The sequence below is a fragment of the Chamaea fasciata genome, unplaced genomic scaffold (genome assembly GCF_029207755.1).
Source record: "Chamaea fasciata isolate MVZ Bird 193981 ecotype frontalis unplaced genomic scaffold, bChaFas1.0.hap1 SCAF_27, whole genome shotgun sequence".
Taxonomy (NCBI): domain Eukaryota; kingdom Metazoa; phylum Chordata; class Aves; order Passeriformes; family Sylviidae; genus Chamaea; species Chamaea fasciata.
In genome coordinates, this window is record NW_027094112.1 from 1,074,611 (window position 1) to 1,097,704 (window position 23,094).

At 52.6% G+C, this 23,094-nt stretch overlaps 1 protein-coding gene across 1 annotated transcript; it reads left to right on the plus strand.

Annotated features, from left to right (window-relative positions):
- The first annotated feature begins 2,323 nt into the window (after positions 1-2,323).
- On the plus strand, positions 2,324-21,532 carry PSMD11 (proteasome 26S subunit, non-ATPase 11). Its single transcript, XM_066205121.1, has 14 exons — positions 2,324-2,457; positions 4,169-4,270; positions 9,215-9,339; positions 11,432-11,503; positions 11,814-11,871; positions 13,738-13,932; positions 14,419-14,563; positions 14,800-14,860; positions 16,398-16,460; positions 17,038-17,163; positions 17,697-17,732; positions 18,988-19,039; positions 20,025-20,167; positions 20,291-21,532. Exons 1-13 carry the CDS (start codon positions 2,367-2,369, stop codon positions 20,165-20,167), a joined length of 1,269 nt encoding a protein of 422 aa, XP_066061218.1. The 5' UTR covers positions 2,324-2,366; the 3' UTR covers positions 20,291-21,532.
- Positions 21,533-23,094: the final 1,562 nt, after the last annotated feature.

Genomic DNA, 23,094 nt, shown 5'->3' on the forward strand with positions numbered 1-23,094 from the left:
CATGTCCAGCTCTGATTGCCCCTCTGGAAATGGAACAGTGGGGATAGGGGATGGGGGGTATGGCACCCTCAAAACAGAAAATTGGAAGTGTCCCCCCATGGCACCTGGGGCCACCCATCAGAGGACACCCCAAAAACCAGCATCTCCCCATCAGGGTTTAACCCCTGCACTCCCAGGACCATGGTGCTGCCTGATCCCACTCCCTGTTTCCACTGCTTTTATCCCAAAACGGCTGGTTCAGGTTGGACAAATTATTCCCTTGGCCCAATCTCCCAAGCTTGGCCCATTCTTCAATATTTTTATTAGTTGTTGTCATTATTATTAATAAAGGAAAATAAATCACCCCCCAGCATGGCAGATGACCTGCTTGCCTTTGCCTGCCTCCTCTGGGAAGGGAGGGATGCGTAAATGGATGGAGGGATGGATGGATGGATGGATGGATGGATGGATGGATGGATGGACAGACAGACAGACGGTGTCTCTGTCTGCACCATCCTCTGCCACCCCACTCACCCTGTGCCCACTGGGTTTCAGGGGTGAATGTGGCGTTCAAAACCTGTTCAGTGTTCTTTTCTGGGGTGGATTCATTAAATCCACTGGCTGGTTCAGTGCCCGGGTGGGCAGAATGCCAGGATGTGCCTGGTGCACACAGGCTCCTGCTCATGGACTCTGAGGTTCACCCACAGGTCCCTGGCTTTTCCTTCATCAAAATCCCTGCTCCGTCACCCACCTGAAGCCTCCTTTTGGGGCTTTTATGCATCATCCCTCAATTTTTGCGAGTTTTCTTCAGTGGTATTTGGAGGAACACGGGGCTAGATCCATCCCGGTGCTGCAGGATCTGGCTGCCATCACTGTGATGAGCTCGGGTTGGGTGGGTCAGGTCTCAGTGCCAGTGATCCCAGTGTCTGCTCCCCTGGCTTTTCCCACTGCAGGGAGGCAGAGGAGGGGTTTGAACGGCCCCCTCAGCCCCTCAGTTCCCCACAGACACCCCTGACCCAATAAACATCACCTGCTGGGCACCAGAACTTGGCTGCTGAGGGGGACATCAGTCACCGTGCCACCTCCCTGTGCCTGTCCCCAGGGCTGGCACCTCCGGGAGGATCCCACTGTGATATGACTTCTCAGGAGCAACCAGGAGCAGGGTTCTGGTTTTATTCCCTTTTAATATAAAACTGGTCCTTTCAGGCATTAAACTGGCTTTTCCAGTGACAGAAAGGTGCTGGTCTGGGGGATGCTCGTCCTGGCTTGCTGGGGTCAGCAGCAGGACAGGGTGGGCCGTGGTGGCTCTGGGGAGCTCAGTGGTGATTTGGGGGGCTGTTCACTGACCGGCTGAGGTGCAAGGCCGGGTTTCCCCCCAGCCCTGCCCATCTGTCCCCCTGCTGCCGGCAGCGCTCCTGGAGCAGGATAAGGCTGGGATGGGAGGTGTGAGCAGTGGGGGAACAACGGGAAGGGCTTTTCCCACCGTGTGGATCGGGCAGTGGGATGGGGACAGGGACAGGCTCCCCTACGGGTGCCATGGCCCTGCTGGGCTCTTCTCCCTTCCCGAGGCTGTCTGGGGCGCTGAGCGGGTCGGGGGGATGTGGATCCTCGGGGACCCCCGGCAGGACGTGGTCATCGATGCGGTCCCTGCTCTCCAGCATTGGGCCCACAGCTGGGGAATGTTCCCGGTGGGATCCCCCACGCCCCCTCCCAGCCCCAGCGGCTCTCTCGGGACACAAGACCCCGCAGAGGTCCCGCTCGGGGCCTCTCGGCCCGGTGTCCCCCGCTCCTTCCCGGGGACGCGACCCCCGCGGGCCCCACGGGAGACACCGCCAGACCGCCGGGTCGCGCCCTATTGGCCACGCCCACAATGACGACACTTTTCCCATAGACCACGCCCACGTCCCCGGCCGCTCTGCCGCCTATTCAAAGGCCCCGCCCCTCCCCGACACCACGCCCCTCCCCATGGTCCTCGCGCCCTTTGCCTGCCACGCCCCCTGGCCAAAGCCACGTCCCCAAGCCAGACCACGCCCCAATCCTATCAATGTGCCGGGCACAGACCCCGCCCACAACCCCGCCCCTTCACAGCCCCCGCCCCTTTCACATATTCCAGTCCACGCCCCCGCCTTAGGCCACGCCCACACAACTGCCAAAATATCTTATTAGGCCACGCCCCTTCCTTCACCCTGCCCTCAGCTGAGACCACGCCTCACCTGCCATCGGCGCAGGCGTCGTTCAGCAGCCCCGCCCCAGCCCCGCCCCTCGGCAGTCCCCGCCTCTTCCGCCGCCCGCGCGCCGGGACTGCAGTTCCCAGCATGCCGCGCGCGCGGAAGGGGCGTGGCCGCGGCGCCGCTTCCGTGCTGGCGGCGAGGCGGAGAGGCGGCAAGATGGCGGCGGCGGCGGTGCTGGAGCTGCAGCGCGCGCAGTCCCTGCTCTCCACCGACCGCGAGGCCTCCATCGGCATCCTGCACTCCATCGGTGAGCGCCGGCCCGCCGCCCGCGCCGCCCGCGCCGCGCCGCCGCTCGCGTCGCGCGGAGCCCCGCGCCGCCGCCGCTGCTGACTCACCGTGCGCGCCGGGCGGGAGCGCGGCCTGGGCCCGGCCCCGCGGCGCTGCACCGCGCCGGGACGGCACCGGCAGCGGCCCCCGCGCGCGGGGGCACGGGCGGCAGGAGCTGTCGGGGCGGGGCGGAGCGGGGACCGCGCTCCGGGAGCCCGGCGGCGGGGCCGGTGCCCGGTGCGTGTCCGCGGAGCCCCTCGGAGCAGCCCCGGAGCCGGGCCGGCCGCTCCTCCCCGTCCGGCTGGAACGAACCTGCCGGCCCCAGATCCCCGCTCGGCGAGTGCGGGCCGCGGCGGCGCCGGTACCGGCGGGGGGTCGGGGCGGTTCGCGGCATGTTTGGCGTTCGGTGTCGCGGCCGTGCCGGGGCCGGGAGCGCTCCGGGCCGGCCGGGCGGCGGTGGTTCCTCCCGCAGCGCTGACATTGCGCCGCTGCTGACTCGCCCTCCCAGCGCTGCTCTCCCGGAGCCGGGGAGGTGTCCCCGGCCGAGCTCCGCTCCTCGCTGGCGGAGTTCCCTCGGGGTCCGCGTCTCTGTGTCCCCGCACGGCCCCTTTGGGCTGCGGTGTCGGTGCTCTGGGGGCGTTCGGGGCACCCTGCCTGGCCTGAGGGTCACGGCTGGGGCGTGCAGCCCTCCAAACTGCTGTTTAAACCAGAAGGTCTTGATTCCTGTGCTGTGTGGTGACCTCTGCGGAGATGCTCTGACCTGCTGTCGCTCTGCTGTGTCGGGAAAAGTTTTCTGAGTGTGCCTGTTAGACCTCGGAGGTGCGGTCAGGGCTTTCGGAGTTGTTCGTCCCTCAGTGTTTTGCCGGTTATTCAGTGGGCGGTGCAGCTCTCGGCGGGACTCACGGGCCCTGTTGTGACTTGGGAGGATCAGCAGTGGCCCGGACAATGTTGCTGTGATGCTTTTTTCCTTGAGAGCAAAGTTCCCTCGCTTTTGGTAGGGAGTTGTAGGGGATGAGAGCCAGTTTCAGTTCCCTAGAGCCGGGATTTTTTCTATGTTTATGTGGAAGTTGGAGGGTGGTAGCAGGGAAGGAAGGGCACTGTGTGGTGGATAACTCATGGGACTGGTGCTGTGCACACTCGCGTTGTGCTGCTGGCAGTCATTTGTCCCTTTATCTGCCTCGGAGCACAGTCACTGCCTGGAGCAGAGGGTGTGACACCAGAGTGGGGAGGGATGTACCCACCTCGCTTTGCTGATTTGTGCTGCATTTTGTCCACGGGATCTCAGCTTAATACACAAAGCAGCCACATCAGCAATCCCAGAGTGGAGTGTCCAACCCCAGAAATGCCATTAAATGTCTCTTGTTTGGTTCTGTGGCTCCAGTGTGGTCTGGTGTGTGGTGCTGTTTGTAGGTGACACTTGCACAACTGGACAAGCTGAGGTTGTTCAGACCTGGGGCTGGAGTGAGCAGAAGGGTGTGTGGGCTGGTGAAGCCCCTGTGGAGCACAGACAAAGGACTGTAAAGTTCCCTGCACTGGATTTAAACTTCCCAGACCTCTTGGGCCAGACTGGAGTCCCTGGTGCCTGTTGGAGCAGCTCCTGCTTTGGGCCCCTCTTCGGGAGCTGAGCAGCAGTGACGATCTTCCACCTGAAACACCACTGAAGGCAACTTTCCTGCTCTTTTTCTTCCTAGTGAAACGTGATGTCCAGGAAAATGATGAGGAGGCGGTGCAAGTCAAAGAGCAGAGCATCCTGGAGCTGGGGTCACTGCTGGCCAAGACTGGGCAGGCAGAAGGTGAGCCTGAAATCAGGAACTGAGGTAACAGGCAGGAGATCCTGCAGCCAATAGATTTAGTCTCCTTATTTAGTGGGGTAGCTGGAAAAACAGCGTTTGGCAGGAAATGTTCTCTCAGAGACAAGACAGAAACTAAAAACCAAATAAAGAAAATGAATATTAATCTGGTGTTGCTTGGCCCAGTGTTCCAAACAATGCACAGTTCAGTCTGTGGCCCTTTGATGTGGGGCTGTTTCAGTATGAGTGACTAAAGTTTTGCTAAGTTGTTATGTTTGACATGACAGGTGTCTCCTGGTTGGTTTCAAATGGGGAAGTCTGTCCCATAAAACAATTTCTCACCAGCAGCTCCTCTCACAATCAATTGATTTATCTGCTGGGTCATTACATCAGCAGCCCCTACCCAGCTCTGCATGGGACAGTCTCTCTATTGTGAGTGTGTGAGGGGACAGGGATGGAGTCAAGTTCTGTGTTCAGTGATGATTTTGAGTCTGTTCTTGTCTCCTGTTTCCTGGAGAGCTCAAGGCAGCAGTTGGTTGTTTTGCACTCAGCAGTTTAGGGCTGTGCTGTGCCTTTCCCGTGGAGCATTTCAGGACACAGAGTGTTCTGTGGTTGGGTGCAGCCCTGGGCGGTGGAAAATGTTTACTTGCAAGTGTGGCACGGGGTGGGGAGGGCACCCAGTAGAAGGTTCAATCCCACTGGAAGCAGTGGGACACCAGGCCTGATTTTCGAGTAGCTCATGGACAGCTCTGTGAGGGCTTAGCCACGGGTCCAAGTCACAGTTTGTATCTGTTGTGAAATGTCCCTTGGTGTCCCACTGGGCTTGGCAAACTCAGTTTCACTGCTGTGCCCACATCACACGTGCTGGAATGAGCGTTCCAGCCCCTGCTCCCTCTGTGGGTTGCAGCTGGACAGGGCTGGGAACAGTGGGTGAGTGGTCCTGAGAGCGTGCTGTTCTTGTCAGTGTCCACCCCTCATTCCTGCTGGGGGCTGTTTTTAGGGTCCCTGGGAAGAAACAAACCCTTCCAGCACAGGATTCAACTGCTCCTGCAGGACAGAGGAAGCTGCTGTGCAAGTGCCCATTTCCTGGCTAAGGTCAGGGAGCCCAGTGTGGGTGTCTCTGCTGTGCCAGTGCCCTTTGCACCCTGGTGTTTGCTCACTGGAGGTCACCAAACGTGGCTGGGTCCTGCAGCAGGGGAGGCGTGTGTGTTTGGGTAAAAAGGGGGAAATCTGAGTCTCTTCAGGTCAGTGTGGATGTGCTGCTGGTGAGCAGAACTGAGGGCAGATTTCTTGTGGCCTCCTCACCTCTGCAGAGCTCGGGGCAGTGTTGAGTTTAAGCTGAAGTTTGGCACAAGGATAAAGAGTTCCAGGGTTTTCCCAGAGGTTGGTAATTGATGAAGTTATTTTCTGTCAAGGGGAAGGCTGAGGAATTGAAAATAACACTGTTAACTCATCGAACTCAGGGTTGTGAGGGGGTAAACATGGAATGTGTTTGTGGTCTATTAAAGGTACCACTGAACTGCAGAGTGAGTGTGTTCTGGATGGAGGAAAATGGACTTAGTGCCATTCAGAAGCCAGGTGTGTGTGTGTGTGTGTGTGTGTGCAGCCCAGAGGGAGATCAGCAGGATCTGGAGGTGTTTTCTGGAGCTGTGGATCGGGGGGATGGAGGAAAGGGTACCCTGGCTTAAGGTGGTGCTGGAACTATGGAAAGGGCTCTGTCCCTTCTCCTCCTGTCAGCTTTCTGGGTAGGAGTGACAAGTCAGGGGCAGCAGCACCATCACCAGGTACAGCTGCTCTCAGAGCCCCCAGTGCTGGGCAGACACTGGGATTTCATCCTGTGGCTTGGTTTGGTTTTAGCCAGTGGAACTTCTTGCACAGGTTTGAGGGGTTCCAGTGCCCAAAGAGGTGGTGACTGCACTGTCCCTGGAAGTGGATATTGGGAAGGAATTGTTTCCTGGGAGGGTGGGCAGGCCCTGGCACAGGGTGCCCAGAGCAGCTGTGGCTGCCCCTGGATCCCTGGAAGGGCCCAAGGCCAGGTTGGACGGGGCTTGGGGCCACCTGGGATAGTGGAAGGTGTCCCGGCCCATGGCAGGGGTGGCACTGGATGGACTTTTAAGGTTCTTTCCAACCAAACTGTTCTGTGATTCTGTGACTACTGAACTGCAGTCTTTATTTACAAAAATAACAATAATACAAGTGACCCCTTAAATCCTTGATCTTTATCAAGCAGATAAACTTGTAGATGGATTAGTTTTCTTTATGACAGTTTCAGGTTTTTATAGCATTTCACAGAACTATAGGGTTGGGATAACTTAGATCAGGAATTTGGATCTGTGGAGTGTTAGCTGGTGGAAGCACTTCCCTGAGGATGAGCTGCAGGATTCATTTTCCAGAGCTGCTGCTCATCACTCCTGCAGAACTGTCAATCCCACCCCTTTACCAGGCATTGCATTTTCTTTAGAAAAATAAAATCCTAAAAATAGTTGATGGTTACGTTGGTAGGAGAGAGAAATTTCTGTGGGAACTTTGAGCCTGCTTGGCTGAATGTGGAGTTTGCAGAATGCACAGCTGCATTCCAGCTGTCGGCTTGGGATCCGCTTTCTGGGGAGTTCTGGGGCTGCTCTGGAGCACATCAGTGGGATGATAAACAGTGCAGTGTGTTCCACTGAAGCTTTCCTTCTTTGTTCTGAAGTTCCTGTGGGAAAGAGTGTGTTGGGCACTGATTCCATTGGTCCTGAGGAGCTGGTGGAGCACAGGGATGCACAGGGGGAAGGTTCCTGGTAGTGCTTGAGAGCTGATGGATCTTGGAGAGCCTCAATAAGACAGATCCAGAGCTCACCTTTCCCAGCTCCCACTGAGATGCTGGGGAGGAGTTCTGTGCAGAACTGATGTGTTGGATTGTCTGTGCTTATCTGTTGCTGTGTGTGAAACCAAAGCATTTGCCTTGGATTAAAATGATTGGGATCTGCATCCAGGAGTTGTACTGGAGATTAAATGGCCCCCAGAACAGGATGGTGTGGGAAGAGTCATGGAGCAGCAGATTCCTTGTGGAGTAAAGACTGTCAGCTTGCAGTTTGCAGTCTGAAATGTTAAAGTAGTTGCACCTTAAGTGTAGAAAAAGCTGCCTGTTTATGCTCTGACAGAGAGAAAACCAAACTTTTGTGCAAGCAGGTGTGGCAGTCAGAGCATCCTGTGGTATTCTTGTACTGAGTCCAGGTGTTCTGCTGGGGTCAGGATCTGTGCTTTGCTGGGGTTGGGATCTCCTGCACTGCAGTTTGGGAAATAAAGCTGAGGATCACACTTGAGATAAGTTCTGTTTGTTCTAAATCTGCACTTTGAGATGTTTGGAAACCTTCCAGTGCCTTGAGGAGCTCCAGGAGCTGGAGAGGGACTTGGAGAAGGGCCTGGAGGGACAGGACACAGGGAATGGCTTCCCACTGCCAGAGGGCTGGGCTGGATGGGAGATTGGGCAGGAATTGTTCCCTGGGAGGGTGGGCAGGCCCTGGCACAGGGTGCCCAGAGCAGCTGTGGCTGCCCCTGGATCCCTGGAAGGGCCCAAGGCCAGGTTGGACAGCGTTTGGAGCACCCTGGGGCAGTGGAAGGTGTTCCTGCCATGGCAGGAGTGGCACTGAGTGGGCTTTAAGGTCCCTTCAAACCCAAACCATCCTGGGATTCTGTGATCACTATGAGTGTTAAGAAAAAAGTGAGTTCCACATGTTAAGAGTGTGATAAATGAGGTGTATCAGGCTAGATTAAACTTAAAGTAAATAGGTTAAAAAAGTCAAAAACAGGAAGAAAAATTTTGAGATATTAATAAGATGTTGTTTTAACAATTAGCATTAGCATTCTTTAGCATTGCTGCTAAATGAAATACAGAAGAAGCCTTGTTTACATTTGTTTTTATTGGAATCCTTCCAAACTGAAATTCTCCTGATACTCCTCCATATACTAATTGAAATAACATTAAACTAATCTCTTATTTTAGTTTTGATTCGGTACCAGTTTGGTGTAGAAGATTTCTGAATTACTCATTACCAGCTTTGTTTTGATTCTTCTTTTCTGTGGAATCTTGTAAACACAGTAGTGTGAGAGCCACCTGATATTTGGGTGAGACTTGGAAATCTGGGGCAGAGAGCTGTGATTTCAGTGTGCAGCCCCGGTGCTGATGAGTCAGCACTGAACCCTGCCCCTCTGCAGGATCATCTTCCCAAACTGGGAGCAGCCCTGGCCGGGACCTCCCCAAAACCACGTGGTGTTTGTTGTAGGAGACTTTTCACTTGTGCTCTGCAGTTCCAGCACGTCCAACATTCCTGAGTGGCTCTGAGCACTGGAGCTGCTGTGCTGTGGCTGCCACATTCCTCTGCTCCCTGGGAATGACACTGCAGTGTTTCTACCTCTTGTAAAGACAGGTTTAGTAACTGTGAATTAATGAGGAGACTTAGAAGGAGAAATGTAGTTAAGTGAGGTCAGAGCTGGTCTGGTAATGGTGAAGTTGGAGTGTTAAGGAGTATGTAGGGGAGCACAAGGTGGATCCAACATCCTGGGCTTGGCTAGGTGGGGCAGATTAAAGCATGAAACTGAGCAAATAAAAACACACCTAAATGATGAACTCCATCCCTCATTTAACAGAAAAATCTCAAACCATTTACCAGACCCTTATATTTTAAAATATGCCTGAGGCAGCTACAGCTGATGGTACCTGGGGAGCTGCAGTGACGGGCAGTGCTGTGGTGAGGCTGGAGCCCCCAGTCCCCTGTGCGGTCCCGTGTTTGCTGCAGGGCTGCCCTGCAGGTGACATTTGTTGCTCTGTTCCGTGGATGGTGCTGAAAATCCACCTGGGAAATGTTTGGTGTGACGTGCCCTGCTGGTACACGCGATGTGTGGCTGCTCCAGTCGGTGCAGCTCTTGCCTGGGCGGGTTGTGTTTCATGTTTTGGGGTTTTTGCAGAGCTGGGAGGACTCCTGAAGTACGTCCGGCCCTTCCTGAACTCCATCAGCAAAGCCAAGGCCGCGCGCCTGGTGCGGTCCCTGCTCGACCTCTTCCTGGACATGGAGGCAGCCACAGGACAGGAGGTGAGGCTGCAGTTCCTCAAAAGTCTGCAACACCATTATCTGACCTAGTTTGCTTCTCACTGAAGAATTATTCATGTCAGGAAGCAGACTTTTAATGCATTTGGATGTGTTTTATAAATAAAACATCAGATGATTGAATTCATAAGCATGTTTTTCTGCAAGCCTCTCCCTGCTGCAGGTTAGGAGCGACTCCCACCGTGGACATTTCTCTTAGATTCATGTTGCTTCCTCGAATTGTGCCAGGGGAGGTTTAGGTTGGATATTAGGGAAAATCCCTTTACTGAGTAGGTTGTCCAGCCCTGGCACAGCTGCCCAGGGCAGTGGTGGAGTCCTTGTCCCTGGAAGGATTTAAAAGCTGTGTGGATGTGGCACTTGGGGGCATGGGTCAATGGTAGCCTTACAGTGCTGGGGGAATGGTTGGACTCCATGATCCTAGAGGGTTTTTTCCAGTCTCAGTGATTGTAGGTGCAGCATTGGGAGTATTTTGTAGTGTGGTCACTGTTGGGGATGTGTTCCCAGGGAGCTTGGAGGAGGAATGGTGGGGATGGTGTGGGATGGCACAGAACTGGAGGAGCTACTGCTGGGGGCTGGTCAGGATTGCACATGGCCACACCTGTGATGGGTGTTTTACTGCGCAGAGACACAAAAGTTACTCCTGAAGTGGGAGTGGAAAGGGTTTTGCAGCTACCAGGTGTCAACTGCTTCAGTGGGTGAGCTCCCCCACCAGGAAACCAGAGACAGTCTAAGATAGCGCCCATTCTCATCAGCTCCATAGGATACGTTTGTCTTAGTTTTTTGGGTTTTTTTTTCCCTCAATTGTTGGTTTTTTGGGAGTGGGATAAGGACAGGAGCACCTTGGGAGTGCTTCCAGGCTGTGCTGCCCTGCAGAGGGTTGTGCTGGCACAGGAAGAGTCTGAGCAGCAGGTTAGGGACAAAAGCCACATGAAACCTGCACTCAGAGATTGGCAGATTGCAGGCTGGAGAGGTTCTGCCGTGCTGAGGGGCAGGTGACGTTCTCATTAGCCAAATTAGCACAAAATTAGCCAAATTAGAACTGTCATCCTCTAGTACAGGTAGTCCAGCCAATGTTTGCTGTTCACTCCTTGTGGCTTGTGGGTAATGAATGGTGACAGAATGTTTTCCCCCTTTCTTTAGCAGACGAGGTCAGAGGGGTGGGATGTGCAGGTGAGAAGGGAGAACTCCTAAAAGTGTCAGGAGGAGATGAGCAGCTGCAGGCTTTTCTCAAGGTAATTTGGTGTAAACTGCATTCGGGTGCAGTTGCAAAGGAGGAACTGGTTGGAGTAACAGTGATGGAAATAATAAAAAGTCAGTCAAAATAGTCACTTTAGAGCATATTCTGAAGCTAAACCCACAACCTTAAGGAAGGATGACATCAACCTGTGAGGTCTTTGATGCAGCAATCTTAAATCCTTCCGAAATGTTCTGAGGATTGTCTGCTTCCTCGGGGTAACTCCCATCCAGAATGCTCCCAGGAGCGCAGTAAAGCAGTGAAATTGGAGATTTCTCCAGCTCCTAATGCTCCAGCTATCATCCTGTAATAAATTGAAACTTCATGATGGCTTTTCATAAAATGTTCGCGTTTAATCAGCAGTGAGAAGGAGCTGACAAGGCTTGCAGTGTTAAGCTGCAATCCAGAGGTTTTGGGAAGAGGCATTCCTGAACCTGGCATCACAGGATGACTTACTGTGTATTATTGGTCAGACAAGATACAATAATATCTAATTGAGATGAAGCAGTTGTGCTTTATCAATCAGGAAAGTCTGAGCCTGAAAAATATGGGAAGATTCTGAGTTTCTTTGCTGTGCTTTGAAATGATAGATGAGGCCCCCAAAGCAGAGCCCAGCACCTCTGCTGCTTTATACAGATTACATGATCTATCTAGGCCCTAAAGCACATGAAATTTATTTTTCTTTATTGAAAATCCACCATGACTGTGGGTTTAAACTCTGGGAAAGCATTAATGCCTACCCCAAATGCCTCCATCTGACACCTCTGGTGTCGTTGGGAGGCATTTGGAGTGGGCACTGACAAAACATCTAGAATTGACTGATTTCTTTCTGCTCCCTTTAAGGTTGACCTGTGTTTAGAGTGTATTGAATGGGCCAAATCAGAGAAGAGGACTTTCCTACGCCAGGCTCTGGAGGTAGGTCTCAGATCCCAAACATGTGGAGCATCATCATCCCGTTGTCACATTTAGTACCTGTAAAAGTAGAGCACTTGTGTGCCGATCAGAGCTTTCCATGTGCCAGGGGAGGGCATCGATTACACTGAAATTCTCCTTAAAAATGCAGGGTTTTGCTCTTTGTGCAATAGGCCTTGCACAACTGGACCACACAATGTGACAAATACAGATGAATATAGTGAAGTCTGTGCAGAGAAGAATGGAAAGCTTCATTTTACAAAACAAATCTGTTCTGGCTTTCCTCACGGCAGTTCCCTTTTCTGTTCTCCAGGCAAGGCTGGTCTCTCTCTACTTCGACACCAAGAGGTACCAAGAAGCTCTGCAGCTAGGTGAGGCTCCCACTAGGTGGTGGTAAATCTTTGCTTTTAATTTGCTCCTGACAAGGAAAGCCATTGCCTGAGTCATGTTCCTTGAGGAGTTTTGCAGGATTTGGGTCTTAATTTCTCAGTGCTCGTCCAGTTCTGCCCCCTTTTACTGTAGCTGGATGATTTAAGCTCTTAGAGGTGTCTTTGTTCTCGCTGTTTCACCATCCTTACCCATCTCACCTGGGCCTAAGGCCAGTTTGGATGGGCCTTGGAGCAACTGAGGGGTGTCCCTGCCCATTTGAGAGTGGGATGAGATGAGCTTTAAGGCCTTTTCCAACCCCAGCCACTCTGGGATTCTGTGATTTGTTCAGTGCAGATAATTTTGGGAGCTGTATCCAGCTGAAGGCCACAGGTTTGGCTCCTGCTGGAACGTGCTGGAACACTCTGCTGTGGCCACAGAGGCTGAAGGGAAAAAGCAGCTTTTTTCCAATTTGCTCAGACACAGCCCCAGTAAAATCAGGAAATGGCAAAACCTCGGTGGGTGCCATTAGCCAAGGCCTTATGGAGGCTTTAAGAATTTGCCCCTGCACCACCTGAGGGATGGTAATGAGCTAGTGAACTCCTGCTCTGCCCCAAAGCAGAGTAAAGCAGGACCTCTTACAGCTCCCCTGGTGCTTTTAAATGCTCATTTTGTAAGTGACTGCTGTGCTGTAAGTGAGGCTTAAGCTGTAATTGAGATTTAAGCTTTAAGTGAGGTTTAAGTTGTCAGTGAGTTTAAGCTGTGAGGTTGAAGCTGTCTGAGGAGTGTTTGCACAACCTACTCTGCCAGGACTGAGGGGCAATTGCATGGACACAGCCTGAGCTGCTCACCTGGGACCCAGAACTTCTTAACCTGTGTGGTAGCACGAGCCTGTGTCGTGTCCAGAGTCACCTGGGTGACGTGTATCTCATCAGAATGCTGAGTTCATGGTTCATGGAATTCAGTATGGAATTAGAACTAGTTTGCACAGGAATAGGTAATGAACTCAGGTTTAAACTGATCAGAGGCCACACTCCAAAACTGTGCTCAATTAATTTAATCCCTTGGCTGGTGGTGGTTCAGCCTGGGGAGTTGGGAAGGTCTGTACTTCTGGGGCAGGCTCTGATGCTCTGCCAGGGTGTCAGTGTTGTGCACAGCATTCCTGTGTGCCTGAGGAGGTGGTTGTGTCCATGGCTGTGGGGAGGAGGTGCAAGCAGAGTCTCTCAGGGATGTTTCCAGGGAGAAGTTCTGCAGTTTCAGCTCTGATTATCAGCTCCTGAGCACAGCAAGGGAGGAGGAGGTTTTTATATCTACTTACCCTAAGTTACCTCTTCAGTGGGGGTAAAAAAGGGGACAAGTTTCCTCTAGGACTGACTCATTCTGTCCTCACAAGGCCGTGATGTTGCAGCTTGTCTTGGCATTTCTTAGGCTGTCCCTTCCTGCCTCCTAAACCTGACCTGTAGATGTCCTGTGGTAAAATCATTCCTTCCTCATCCCATGTTCTCAGGAGTTTCTTGAGGATGCTCTGTGATGCAGAAGGGGCAGTTCTGCTGGAGCTCCCTGTGGGAGAGGGAAATCACCTGGGAACAGGTGCCAGAGTGACCATCCCAACTGCCCAGCCCCTCCAGGACACTCTGCTGCCCACACACCACCTCTGACACAAAACTGCTTCATCCTCCTGCTGTGGACTAGCACTGTCCCACCATTATTCTCTCTCCTGGGCTTTTTCTTGGAAGAACATGGTGTGTGAGCCTCATGTCCCTCTCTCAAAGCCCTGACTGCTGGGGGAGGATGGGTGGCCCCTGGAGAGGCTGGGTTTGTGTGGATGCTGATGCAGAGCAGGTCACAGTTTTGTCCTTGCCCTCTGCCAGGCTCCCAGCTGCTCCGGGAGTTGAAGAAGATGGATGACAAGGCACTGCTGGTGGAAGTGCAGCTCCTAGAGAGCAAGACTTACCATGCCCTGAGCAATCTGCCAAAAGCAAGAGCAGCCTTAACCTCGGCACGTACCACGGCCAATGCCATCTACTGTCCCCCCAAGCTGCAGGCAGCGCTGGACATGCAGTCAGGTGAGGCCTCCAGGACAAGGACAACGCCCAGGACTCGTCCTGGCACATCACTTGTCTGATACTTGTGTTTTCTGAGGGAAAATGGTGCTTGGGGGGGGGCTCAAGATACTGCCAGTTCTGCCTCAGGTGGTATCAGCTGCAATGACATTGTTCCTGACACTGGTGTTTTCAGCCCATTTTTGGAAGCTGCCAGTGGTGGAGGGTCCATGAGCTCCCCAGGCACTGCAGTTCCAGCCTCACACTGTGTTCATGACCCATTACACGTTGCTCCTGACCCAGTTTGCAGGCACTTACCTGAAGTGCCCCAAACTTGTCTGTCTAAAAATGTCCTCGTAAGAGAGGGTGTGGCTTCTGATGGAGGTGAGGCAAGGAGGCACAGGAGTAAAGGGTTCCCTTCACTGAAGTTACGGATAAAGCACTGAACAGTCAAATTGTTCTGTCCTCTCCCAGTCCTGCTCAGAATGAACCTCTTTGTGCCTCTCCCAGGTATTATCCACGCAGCAGAAGAAAAGGACTGGAAAACAGCCTATTCATATTTTTACGAGGCGTTTGAGGGCAATGATTCAATTGACAACCCCAAAGCCATCACTGCTCTGAAATACATGTTGCTGTGCAAAATCATGCTCAACAGGTAGGTGGCAGATGGTTCTGGGAAGAGCACTGCCTGAATTTCCAGGGGAAGGGCTTTTTGTTCATGGGACTGAACTAATGGGCTCAGGGAGTGTCTCTATCACCTGATCGATGCTCCTGTGTGGTGGTATTTGGGTTGTAGTATTTGGCTGTCAATTGGGGATTTTTGAGGTGCTCTGGGGTTTAAGTTGACCATGTTCCTTTATAAATGCTCTGCTCCCTTCCCTCTGTCTGCAGCCCTGAAGATGTGCAAGCATTAGTGAGTGGGAAGCTTGCTCTGCGGTATGCAGGAAGACAGGTACAGAAACTTAAGCCTTTCCTATCTTTCTCTTACTTTTCTCGATGCTGGCTTATTCTTTTTGTCAAACACTTTGCTCTTTTCGTACCAAAATACCCATCACTCCTGAGTGTCCTGAACAAGATCCAGAACTGACTAAATTACCATGAGTCATTGCCAGAAGTCAGTTGCCTTCAAAGGGTTTACAGTGATTTTCACAACCAGAGAATTTGGGCTGCTCGCTTCATTTTCTGTTTTTCTCCTTCCTGCTTTTCTTCAGCTACAAACTCCCTGATGCCATCAGGTCCTGTGTCCCTACTCTCACCAGCTGCTGCAGTGTTTAAATCGCAGTTACTGTTTTTACTTCATTGTAGCCAGTCCTGAGAATCCATTCCTGGCAGTGCAGCTGAGCAGGTGGAGATCTGGAAGGCTGCGAGGTGGGAGCCAGGCAGTCAGGGGGGTGTTAAATCCACTGCTTATTCTGACATGTGAACATGCCAGGCTGGGAATGCCACCCCCAAATTAAATCCAGGGTTGCCTGTAGAAGGTGCAGGGCCACACTCCTGGTGTGCCAGGGGCTGGGCCAGGCTGGGATCCTGCTGCCCTCAGGCAGGGGCTCAGCCTGGGCTTTGCTGTGACGCAGGAGCTGCTGCTGCCCTGCCCACGGGGGATTGGGAATTAGCAGAGCTCAGTGACCAAATGTGTGTGGAAAGGTCTGATGTGGGGATATCCCTCCTGGATCAGGAAGGGCAGCCCCAATCCTGCCTCATCCCTTTGCCCTGAGTGGCAGCTGGAGGCTCTTCTCCAGAGCAGGGGTTCCAGGCTGTTGAACCCCTGACCAGCAATTCCCACAGCCAGCCACTGGGGAGCATGGAGAGAGCACCCCTGGGGCAATCCCAGAGTATCCCAAGTTGGAAAGGACCACAAGGATCAAGTCCAGCTCCTGGCTCTGCCTGGGACAGTCCCAGAAGAGGGGGCAGCAGAAGCCTGGGCCTTGTGCACCAGAGGCACTGGGCTATCCTTGTCCTGTCCCCCCCCTTGGGCTCTGTTCTGCTATTCCCTGCTGGGATTACCACTGTTGCTGTAAATGCGCTTTGGGGATGTGGCTTTTGCTTCATTTCAGTTATGGGGTAGAGGAGACTCATCCCTGTTGCTGTCCATGGTGGGGTATCCATAGGAGCTGCTGCCTGTCGTTCAGCAGAGAAGTGGCCAAACTGAAGGGGAGAGACTCAGCTGGAGGGCCCAGAATGGCCACATTCATTAAGCAAGTGCCAAAATGTGCCCTTCCCTTAAAAACAGCATCAAACTCACTCCCAGCCTGCAGCTGGTGCTGTCAGACCTGGGTGCTCTGTCCCTCTCGAGATGTTTCAGGTCATGTCCTGCAGCTGCCCGGCTTGTTCTCCCCTCAGCAGCTGCTCTCCCTCTGCCTGTGGCAGTGACAAAGAACATTCCTGGTTTGCTGTTTAAGCACGTTCCCAGGGTACTGCACAGTTGGCATATTCACCCTCAGAGGAGAATCCAGAAAAAAATAACCTCCTTTGGTTCTCTTTCCCCACAGACAGAAGCACTAAAATGTGTGGCACAGGCCAGCAAGAACCGGTCGCTGGCAGATTTTGAAAAGGTGAGTCAGGGACAGAAAAGATGGGGCCTGGCTGGGCAAAAACCAGTCAGAAATGCCAGGTTTGGAAAGCTGTAGGAGCTGTTACATCCCACAGCAGGAAACCATGGAAACATTGATAGAAAGCAACAGTGCATCAAGAGAAACCCCCCAAAACCGGTTGCGTTTTCAGTGCGTGGGGAGTAAACTTGCTTGAACCCAGTTTTTTTCCAAATTTTTTTTTTTCCTTTGGACAGCCAACTCAGAAGCAGTTTTCTTTTAGGTGCTATGTACTGGGATGTGTATCTTCCTAAAATGTTTCCTGGTTTCAGCAGGAATTCTGCAGAGCTCAGGGAGAGGATTCCCATGTCAGGATCCAATCCTGTTGTGCTCTGCTGCCTAGGGTTCGCTGAGCTCCTGCAGGGTAAAGATAAAAGATGTTGGAAAGGCTGCTGGGCTGTCGTGACCTGCTGGCTTTTAGCTAAGTTAGGGATTGGATTAGCCATGGTACTTGGCTGGGCGGGGGGAGCGGATCTCATCCTCAGAGGACCTTGAGGAGCTGTTGCTAGTGGAATTATTTCCTCCTGCTGTGTCCCCACAGGCTCTGACAGACTACAAGGTGGAGCTCAGGGACGACCCCATCATAAACACTCACTTGGCCAAGCTCTATGATAATTTATTGGAACAGAACCTGATCAGAGTCATCGAACCCTTCTCCAGAGTACAGGTAAATGTTTCCAGCAGCACCTGGATGGGCTGGTCCCTCTGTCCCTGCTGCTGGGGGTGAGGGGATTGTTCCCATATGGGACATTTCTTCCTCTGAGCTGTTCTGCCCTTGGAGAGCTCAGGGTTAAAATTAAAAGGAGGAGGCTGAGGGGGCCTTTGGAAAACCACATTCCAGAGTCATTGCCCTTTCCACCTGTTTCTCTTATGCTCCCTGCAAGATGACTGGCTTTTAACCCTGAAGGTGACAGCATTTGGCTTTGAAGGTCTCTGACAGGGAAAGGCTGTGCCATAGTCTTGGAGAAGAAACATTTCACCTTTCAGAGTGAAATGGTTTTAGGGGTCCAGTCCATCTTAGTTAAAATCAGATGTGAAACCTGAAGGACCTGAAGCTGCAGAATGGAGAAAAGCCACTGGAGATTTTTAGGCCAGAGCATTTCCAGCTCCTTGAGCAGTTCCATGGAAGAGCCCTAAACCTGTGTGTTGTATGTCCAAAGTGCAGCTAAAGATTTACCTAAATGTTGGTCTTTCTTATAGATTGAACACATATCCAGCCTCATCAAGCTCTCAAAGGTAAGAACCTCACCAGAAATCAGTGCCATGTGTTCAGAGGGCAGAGGAGTTGTGGTTAAATGGCATTTGTCACTGGGAACTGAACATGAAGGGTGACAGATGAGATCCATAGCATTTCCAGGTGAATCTCGCCTTTGGGAACTAAACTCTGACACAGGCAGCTCCTGGGAGGCATCAAGGTTTCCTGTGCTCCAGACTTTGCTGTGCTGTCCCCTTCCCTCCCATGGGTTTTACTCCCTGTCTTGGCTCTTACTTTTTATTGGAGGCAGATTTTCCTCTCCTCTGTTGTGACCAGCTCAATCTTCCCCCGTGCCCTGTGTTTAATCCCCTGAGTGTTCCCAGGGGAACCTTACTTAGACCCTTAAGATCCAGGATCCAGCTAATCACCCTGCAGTGTCATTAGGGATGTGTCTGTCACACTCACTGTTGCAGTAACTGCGTGTTACAGATAATCCCAGACAGATTCAGTTTGGGGAAAATCCGCTGTAATCCCAGCCAGTTGCACCCCAGAGTGCTGTTGTCTTGTACTGGCATTAAGGCCAGAGGTGGGAAGTGAGCTGAGCTCAGCCTTTGTGGTCACAGAATCACCGAATCATTCAGATTGGAAAAGGCCTCTGAGATCATTGAGTCCAAATATTCCCCCAGCGCTGCCAAAACCACTCATGTCCCCAAGTGCCACATCCACACATCTGTTCAATCTGCTGATTTCACCTCTGCCCTGGGCTGGACAACCCTTTCCATGAAGAAATTTTCCCTGATACCCAACCTAAACCTCCGCTGGCACACAGTCTGTTCCCAGACTAGCTCGTGGTGTTGAAACATCCGTAATATTCAGAGTGAAAGCTGCTCTGTGCCCTCTCTGCCCAGAGAGGAGGTGCCTCCTGTGGGCCTTTCTGGTGCTGGGCAGGAGCTCAACTGGGTCCTGCATGGATTAAATAAAATTTGGCCAGCTCTTGTCTAAATCTTTGCTGAATTGAGGTAGAAAGTTCCAGAACCCCCGCAGGTAAAGCCTGTGTGAAGTGACAGATACAGTGTCACCTGTGGGACAAGGGACATGCTGGTGCTCCCTCATTAACAGCTGCTCCCTAATTTCCTGAGGCATCTCAAGCAGGTGGTGGTGCCCAAGCCACGTTCAGGGAGGAGGAGCTGCTGTTGAGCAGTGCTCATGTCCCACCAGGGCTGTCGAGTGTGCAGCAGTAAAATTCACGTGTTTTTGTGTTCTGGGAGACTTTTAATTTCTCTGCTTCAATTTCAGGCTGAGGTAGAAAGGAAACTGTCACAGATGATCTTGGACAAGAAGTTTCATGGTGAGTCTCTGCATCCCTCAGCTCTGCCCCATGTTTGCACGAGCTGTGGCTGGACTCCCTCCTGTGAACCTGGCGGTCCTGCTCAGGCAGCAGGTGTGCAGGTGACAGTCAGGAGTGACAGTCAGGAATGCTGTTCCTGCTGCTCCATTGGAGGTGCCAGTCAGGAGTGACAGTCAGGAATGCTGTTCCTGCTGCTGTATCACAGGTGACAGTCAGGAGTGACAGTCAGGAATACTGTTCCTGCTGCTGTATCACAGGTGACAGTCAGGAGTGACAGTCAGGAAGTCTCTTCCTGCTGCTCCATCCACCTTCCTTAACCCAAGGGTTAGTTTCAGAAATGCTGTTGGGTCCCTCTTGCTGTGACAGCATCCAGGGACAGTGTGGGACCCCCAGGTGGGCTGGCTGGCCAGGCTGGGCTCTCCCTCTTGGAGCTGACCAGAGGTGTGGTCACCTTTCCCAGCTGTTTGTGTCTGGAGCATTCTGTGGGGCGCCCCATGGCCCAGTGGGGTGCTGTGGCTTGGGTGGCCCCACAGCAGCTGCTGCCCCAATAGCTGCTCCAGGAACCAGCTGTGCTCTTGGTTCTGTTGTGCCTGGGTGTGGCTGAGCCAGGGGAAGGCCTGGGAGCAGCACGTTGGGCACAGGGCGCTGTGCGGGGACGGAGCCCACCTGGGCACAGCTGCAGGATGAACCAGCTGTGCTGAGCCATCCTGCTGGGCACAGGGCCTGAGGAGGCGGGGAGATGGTAGGGGATGGGCAGGAATGCTCATCTCCTGGATGGCTTCTCAGGCTGTTCTCTGGGATGTATTTTTTTCTGGGAATGCTAAAGCAGTCCTGACCAAAATCAGTCAGTCCAGCCCAACACATGGGCCCTTCCCAAACCCTGCACAGCTGGCTGGGTGTTTCTGGGGTTGATCCCGAAATTCCTTCTATCTGGGAGCTGTGATCCATTGAGCATCCCAGTGCTCACAGCAGCTTGTGCCCACAGGAATCCTTGACCAGGGCGAGGGTGTCCTGATCATCTTCGACGAACCCCCTGTAGACAAAACTTACGAGGCTGCCCTCGAGACGATTCAGAACATGAGCAAAGTAGTGGATTCGCTCTACAACAAAGCCAAGAAGTTGACATAGGTGAGTGGGGCCTCCCTGGGGGCCGCAGAGCTCCGGAGCCGCTGCCAGGCCCCGCCGTGCTTCATGTCCCTGAGCCTCCTTCCCTCTCCTGTCGAGTGACGTGTCTCTGTTTTCTCTTTGCAGAGTTGAATTTGCTAGCTGTCATTTGGAGAGTGTGTGTGACAGGAGAGTGAAACCTTTGGGAAAATGTTAGGAGACTTTTTTTTTTCTTCTTTGTTCTACTTTTCGCTCGGAAAGTTTTTAAACTTCCTCATCCGGTGCATCTTGTATTCCAGACGATGCGTGTTCCAGTTTCCATGTAATCTTTACTGGCCGAACTTTGTATCTGGGGGGGGAATATTGTTTAAACAAAGAGGGTATTCTAAATAAAAGGAAAAAGGCTTACACTACCTAAACATGTGCTTTCCACTTCCTGAGGGACGGCAGAGTTCAGCAGGGACAGCGTTTTGTTACCAGTAGGTGCCCAAAACCAGTTTGTTTCATCTCCTCCGCCCTGAAATCGGAGACGTGCTGGCGGTGTCCAAGCAGCCAACTCGATTCCATTTGTACTGAACCAAACAAACCCAAAATGTACAGACTGCTGGTTTATTTTCCACCCTCAAGGCCTCCGACCCCCTCGAAAGCAGCTCCACGATGATTTTCCTGCGGGCCGGAGCAGCCCCGGCCCCGTCCGGCCGCTCTCGGCGAAGGGAACGGCGCAGGTTTCCCTGGAGCCTGACTTGCATGCTCTTGTTTGCAGATAGACTTAGATTTTCAATGTTTCCTCCCTCCCCACCTGCGCTGGTAGGAGGAGCAGGTGACCGGCGGAGCCGACTCCCGCTGTGCCTCTGCTGCAGCCGCGCTGAGCTCTGGTTCCCCACGCGAGGTGGGACAGCCTGGCCCTCTGGAACAGCCCAGTGGGAGCTTCCTCCTCGCTCCCAAAGTCCTGGGGCGGGAGCACGGTGTATTCCAGCATGCTCCATTTTCTGGTGAGGTTTCCAGTAAGTTTTAACGCCATTTGGGCAGTGTAAGCTTCTGCATCTCTGTCCTGCTCATCTTTATTTTTCCTTTCCTCTCTGTCTCTATTTCCCTCTCCACGTTTTTCTTACAAAATTTATATTTTGTAAAAGGATTCTGTTTTATCAGGAAATATTTTGCCTTCACGCTGACTTTTAGACTGGCTGATTTTTTCCCCTTTCTGTTCACATCTTGACCTCTCCGACCTTTTATTTTATTTTATTATTTTTAATTTCCATCTCCTCCAGTCAGTCGCTGTTTGGGTTTTTGGCACCATCAATATCAAATGTACAAACGGTTCTTGCTAACCAACACCAGGTATATCTGATGTTCAGATGAGTTCCAATAAAGAATTTTTTTTTTCAAAAACCTCTGTCTCCTGTCTTCAGCCGTGAGGGCAGATCCTGGGCTGGGTGCAGCTCTCCCTTTGCTTAAGGAAGGGTGGGATCATCCCCTCACCAAAGCATTGTTGGGGACGATATTTTGGAGACACCAGATGTGAATGTTTGGGGCAGCATCACCAAAGATTTATGGATTGTGATGTGTTCCTGGCACAACTAGTTCTAGTGCTACTGAATGTGTAATAATAAGAATTATTAGCACTAGTATTACGGTGAAGAATAGATTTAATGTGGCCTCTCATCCCTCCAGCCTTTCTGACCATGCCCTTACGCTGTGCTGGAGTCTCTCACTGCACAAGGCCAGGCCCAGATTCCTCAAAAGGCTGGGGAGGAGGTTTACGGTGTCATTGATACAATAACGTGAATTTTCAAGTCTGAAACTCCTGGGACACCAGGTAGTGCAGGAAAGAATCCTGCCCTCAGAGGCAGGAAAATGTGATGGGTTTCACTCTGTTCTTACGTCACAGGCAGCAGGGATGTGCATTTCTAATTTTAATAGTTTTTGTTTTAAACTCTAATTCCTGAGATACTTCCCCAAACATCTCTGTCCAATTCACTGTGATACCCCTGAAGTGGTACTTTCCCCAGGGATGTGTCATTTGGATGGGATTTGCTGAATTAGGTGCTAATTGTGGGTGAATGAAGGGAAATTCATGCATGGAAGCAGAGATGGAGCAGCTACGGGCAGAGGCAGGGTCTGGGATGGAGATGGACGTGAATTCACAAAATCCCAGGAGAACTTGGGTAGGAAGGGACCCAAAACCCCACCCGGTGCAACCCTTTGCCATGGGCAGGGACACCTCCCACTGTCCCAGGCTGCTCCAAGCCCCAATGTCCAACCTGGCCGTGGACACTTCCAGGGATCCAGGGGCAGCCACAGCTGCTCTGGGCACCCTGAGCCAGGGCCTCCCCACCCTCCCAGGGAACAATTCCTGCCCAATCTCCATCCAGCCCTGCCCTCCTTCAGCTTCTGTCCTGTGTGTCCTTGCTGGGGATTGTGTCCAGCTCCAGCTGTCATCCCTCAGTGGGGACATCATTGATCCTGACCCCACAGGTGACAGTGGGGGGGGCTGCCAGGACCCTGCTCGTGGCTGAGGGGACCTGACCAGGAGCAGGGATGATGCAGCAGGGCTTTGGTGACACCAGCTTTGGTGCCTTGTGTGGGATCAGGGAGGTTTAGTCCTTGCAATTGCCTTTGGAACAACAGGTTTTCTGAGGCACCTCCAACCACATTCAAATTAGGACCCAAACCCCTCAAATTGTAGAGCCTGTTTTTAACCCTTTTGACTTAAACTTCATAAGGCTGAACTTAAAAGCCGACTATTGCTGCTTGGATCTGGCAGACGTTTTAGTGGACAAAGGGAATTCTCGGCGACAGCACAGCCCAGGCTGGGCTGTCACTGTCCCCATGGCGCAGCAAAGCCTTCCTTTGAGAGGAGAGAGCCCTGCAGAGGGTCCTGACCACCCCCTAAAAACCAGCTCCCACAGAGGATTGAATGTGCTCTGAAGGACAGGCAGGTTTTTGGGACA

Coding starts and splice junctions, on each gene's coding strand:
- PSMD11 (XM_066205121.1), top strand. CDS start 2,367: ATGGCGGCGGCGGCGGTGCTGGAGCTGCAGCGCGCGCAGTCCCTGCTC. Junction 9,340..11,431: donor AGGCAGCCACAGGACAGGAG/GTGAGGCTGCAG, acceptor GCTCCCTTTAAG/GTTGACCTGTGTTTAGAGTG. Junction 13,933..14,418: donor AGCGCTGGACATGCAGTCAG/GTGAGGCCTCCA, acceptor TGCCTCTCCCAG/GTATTATCCACGCAGCAGAA.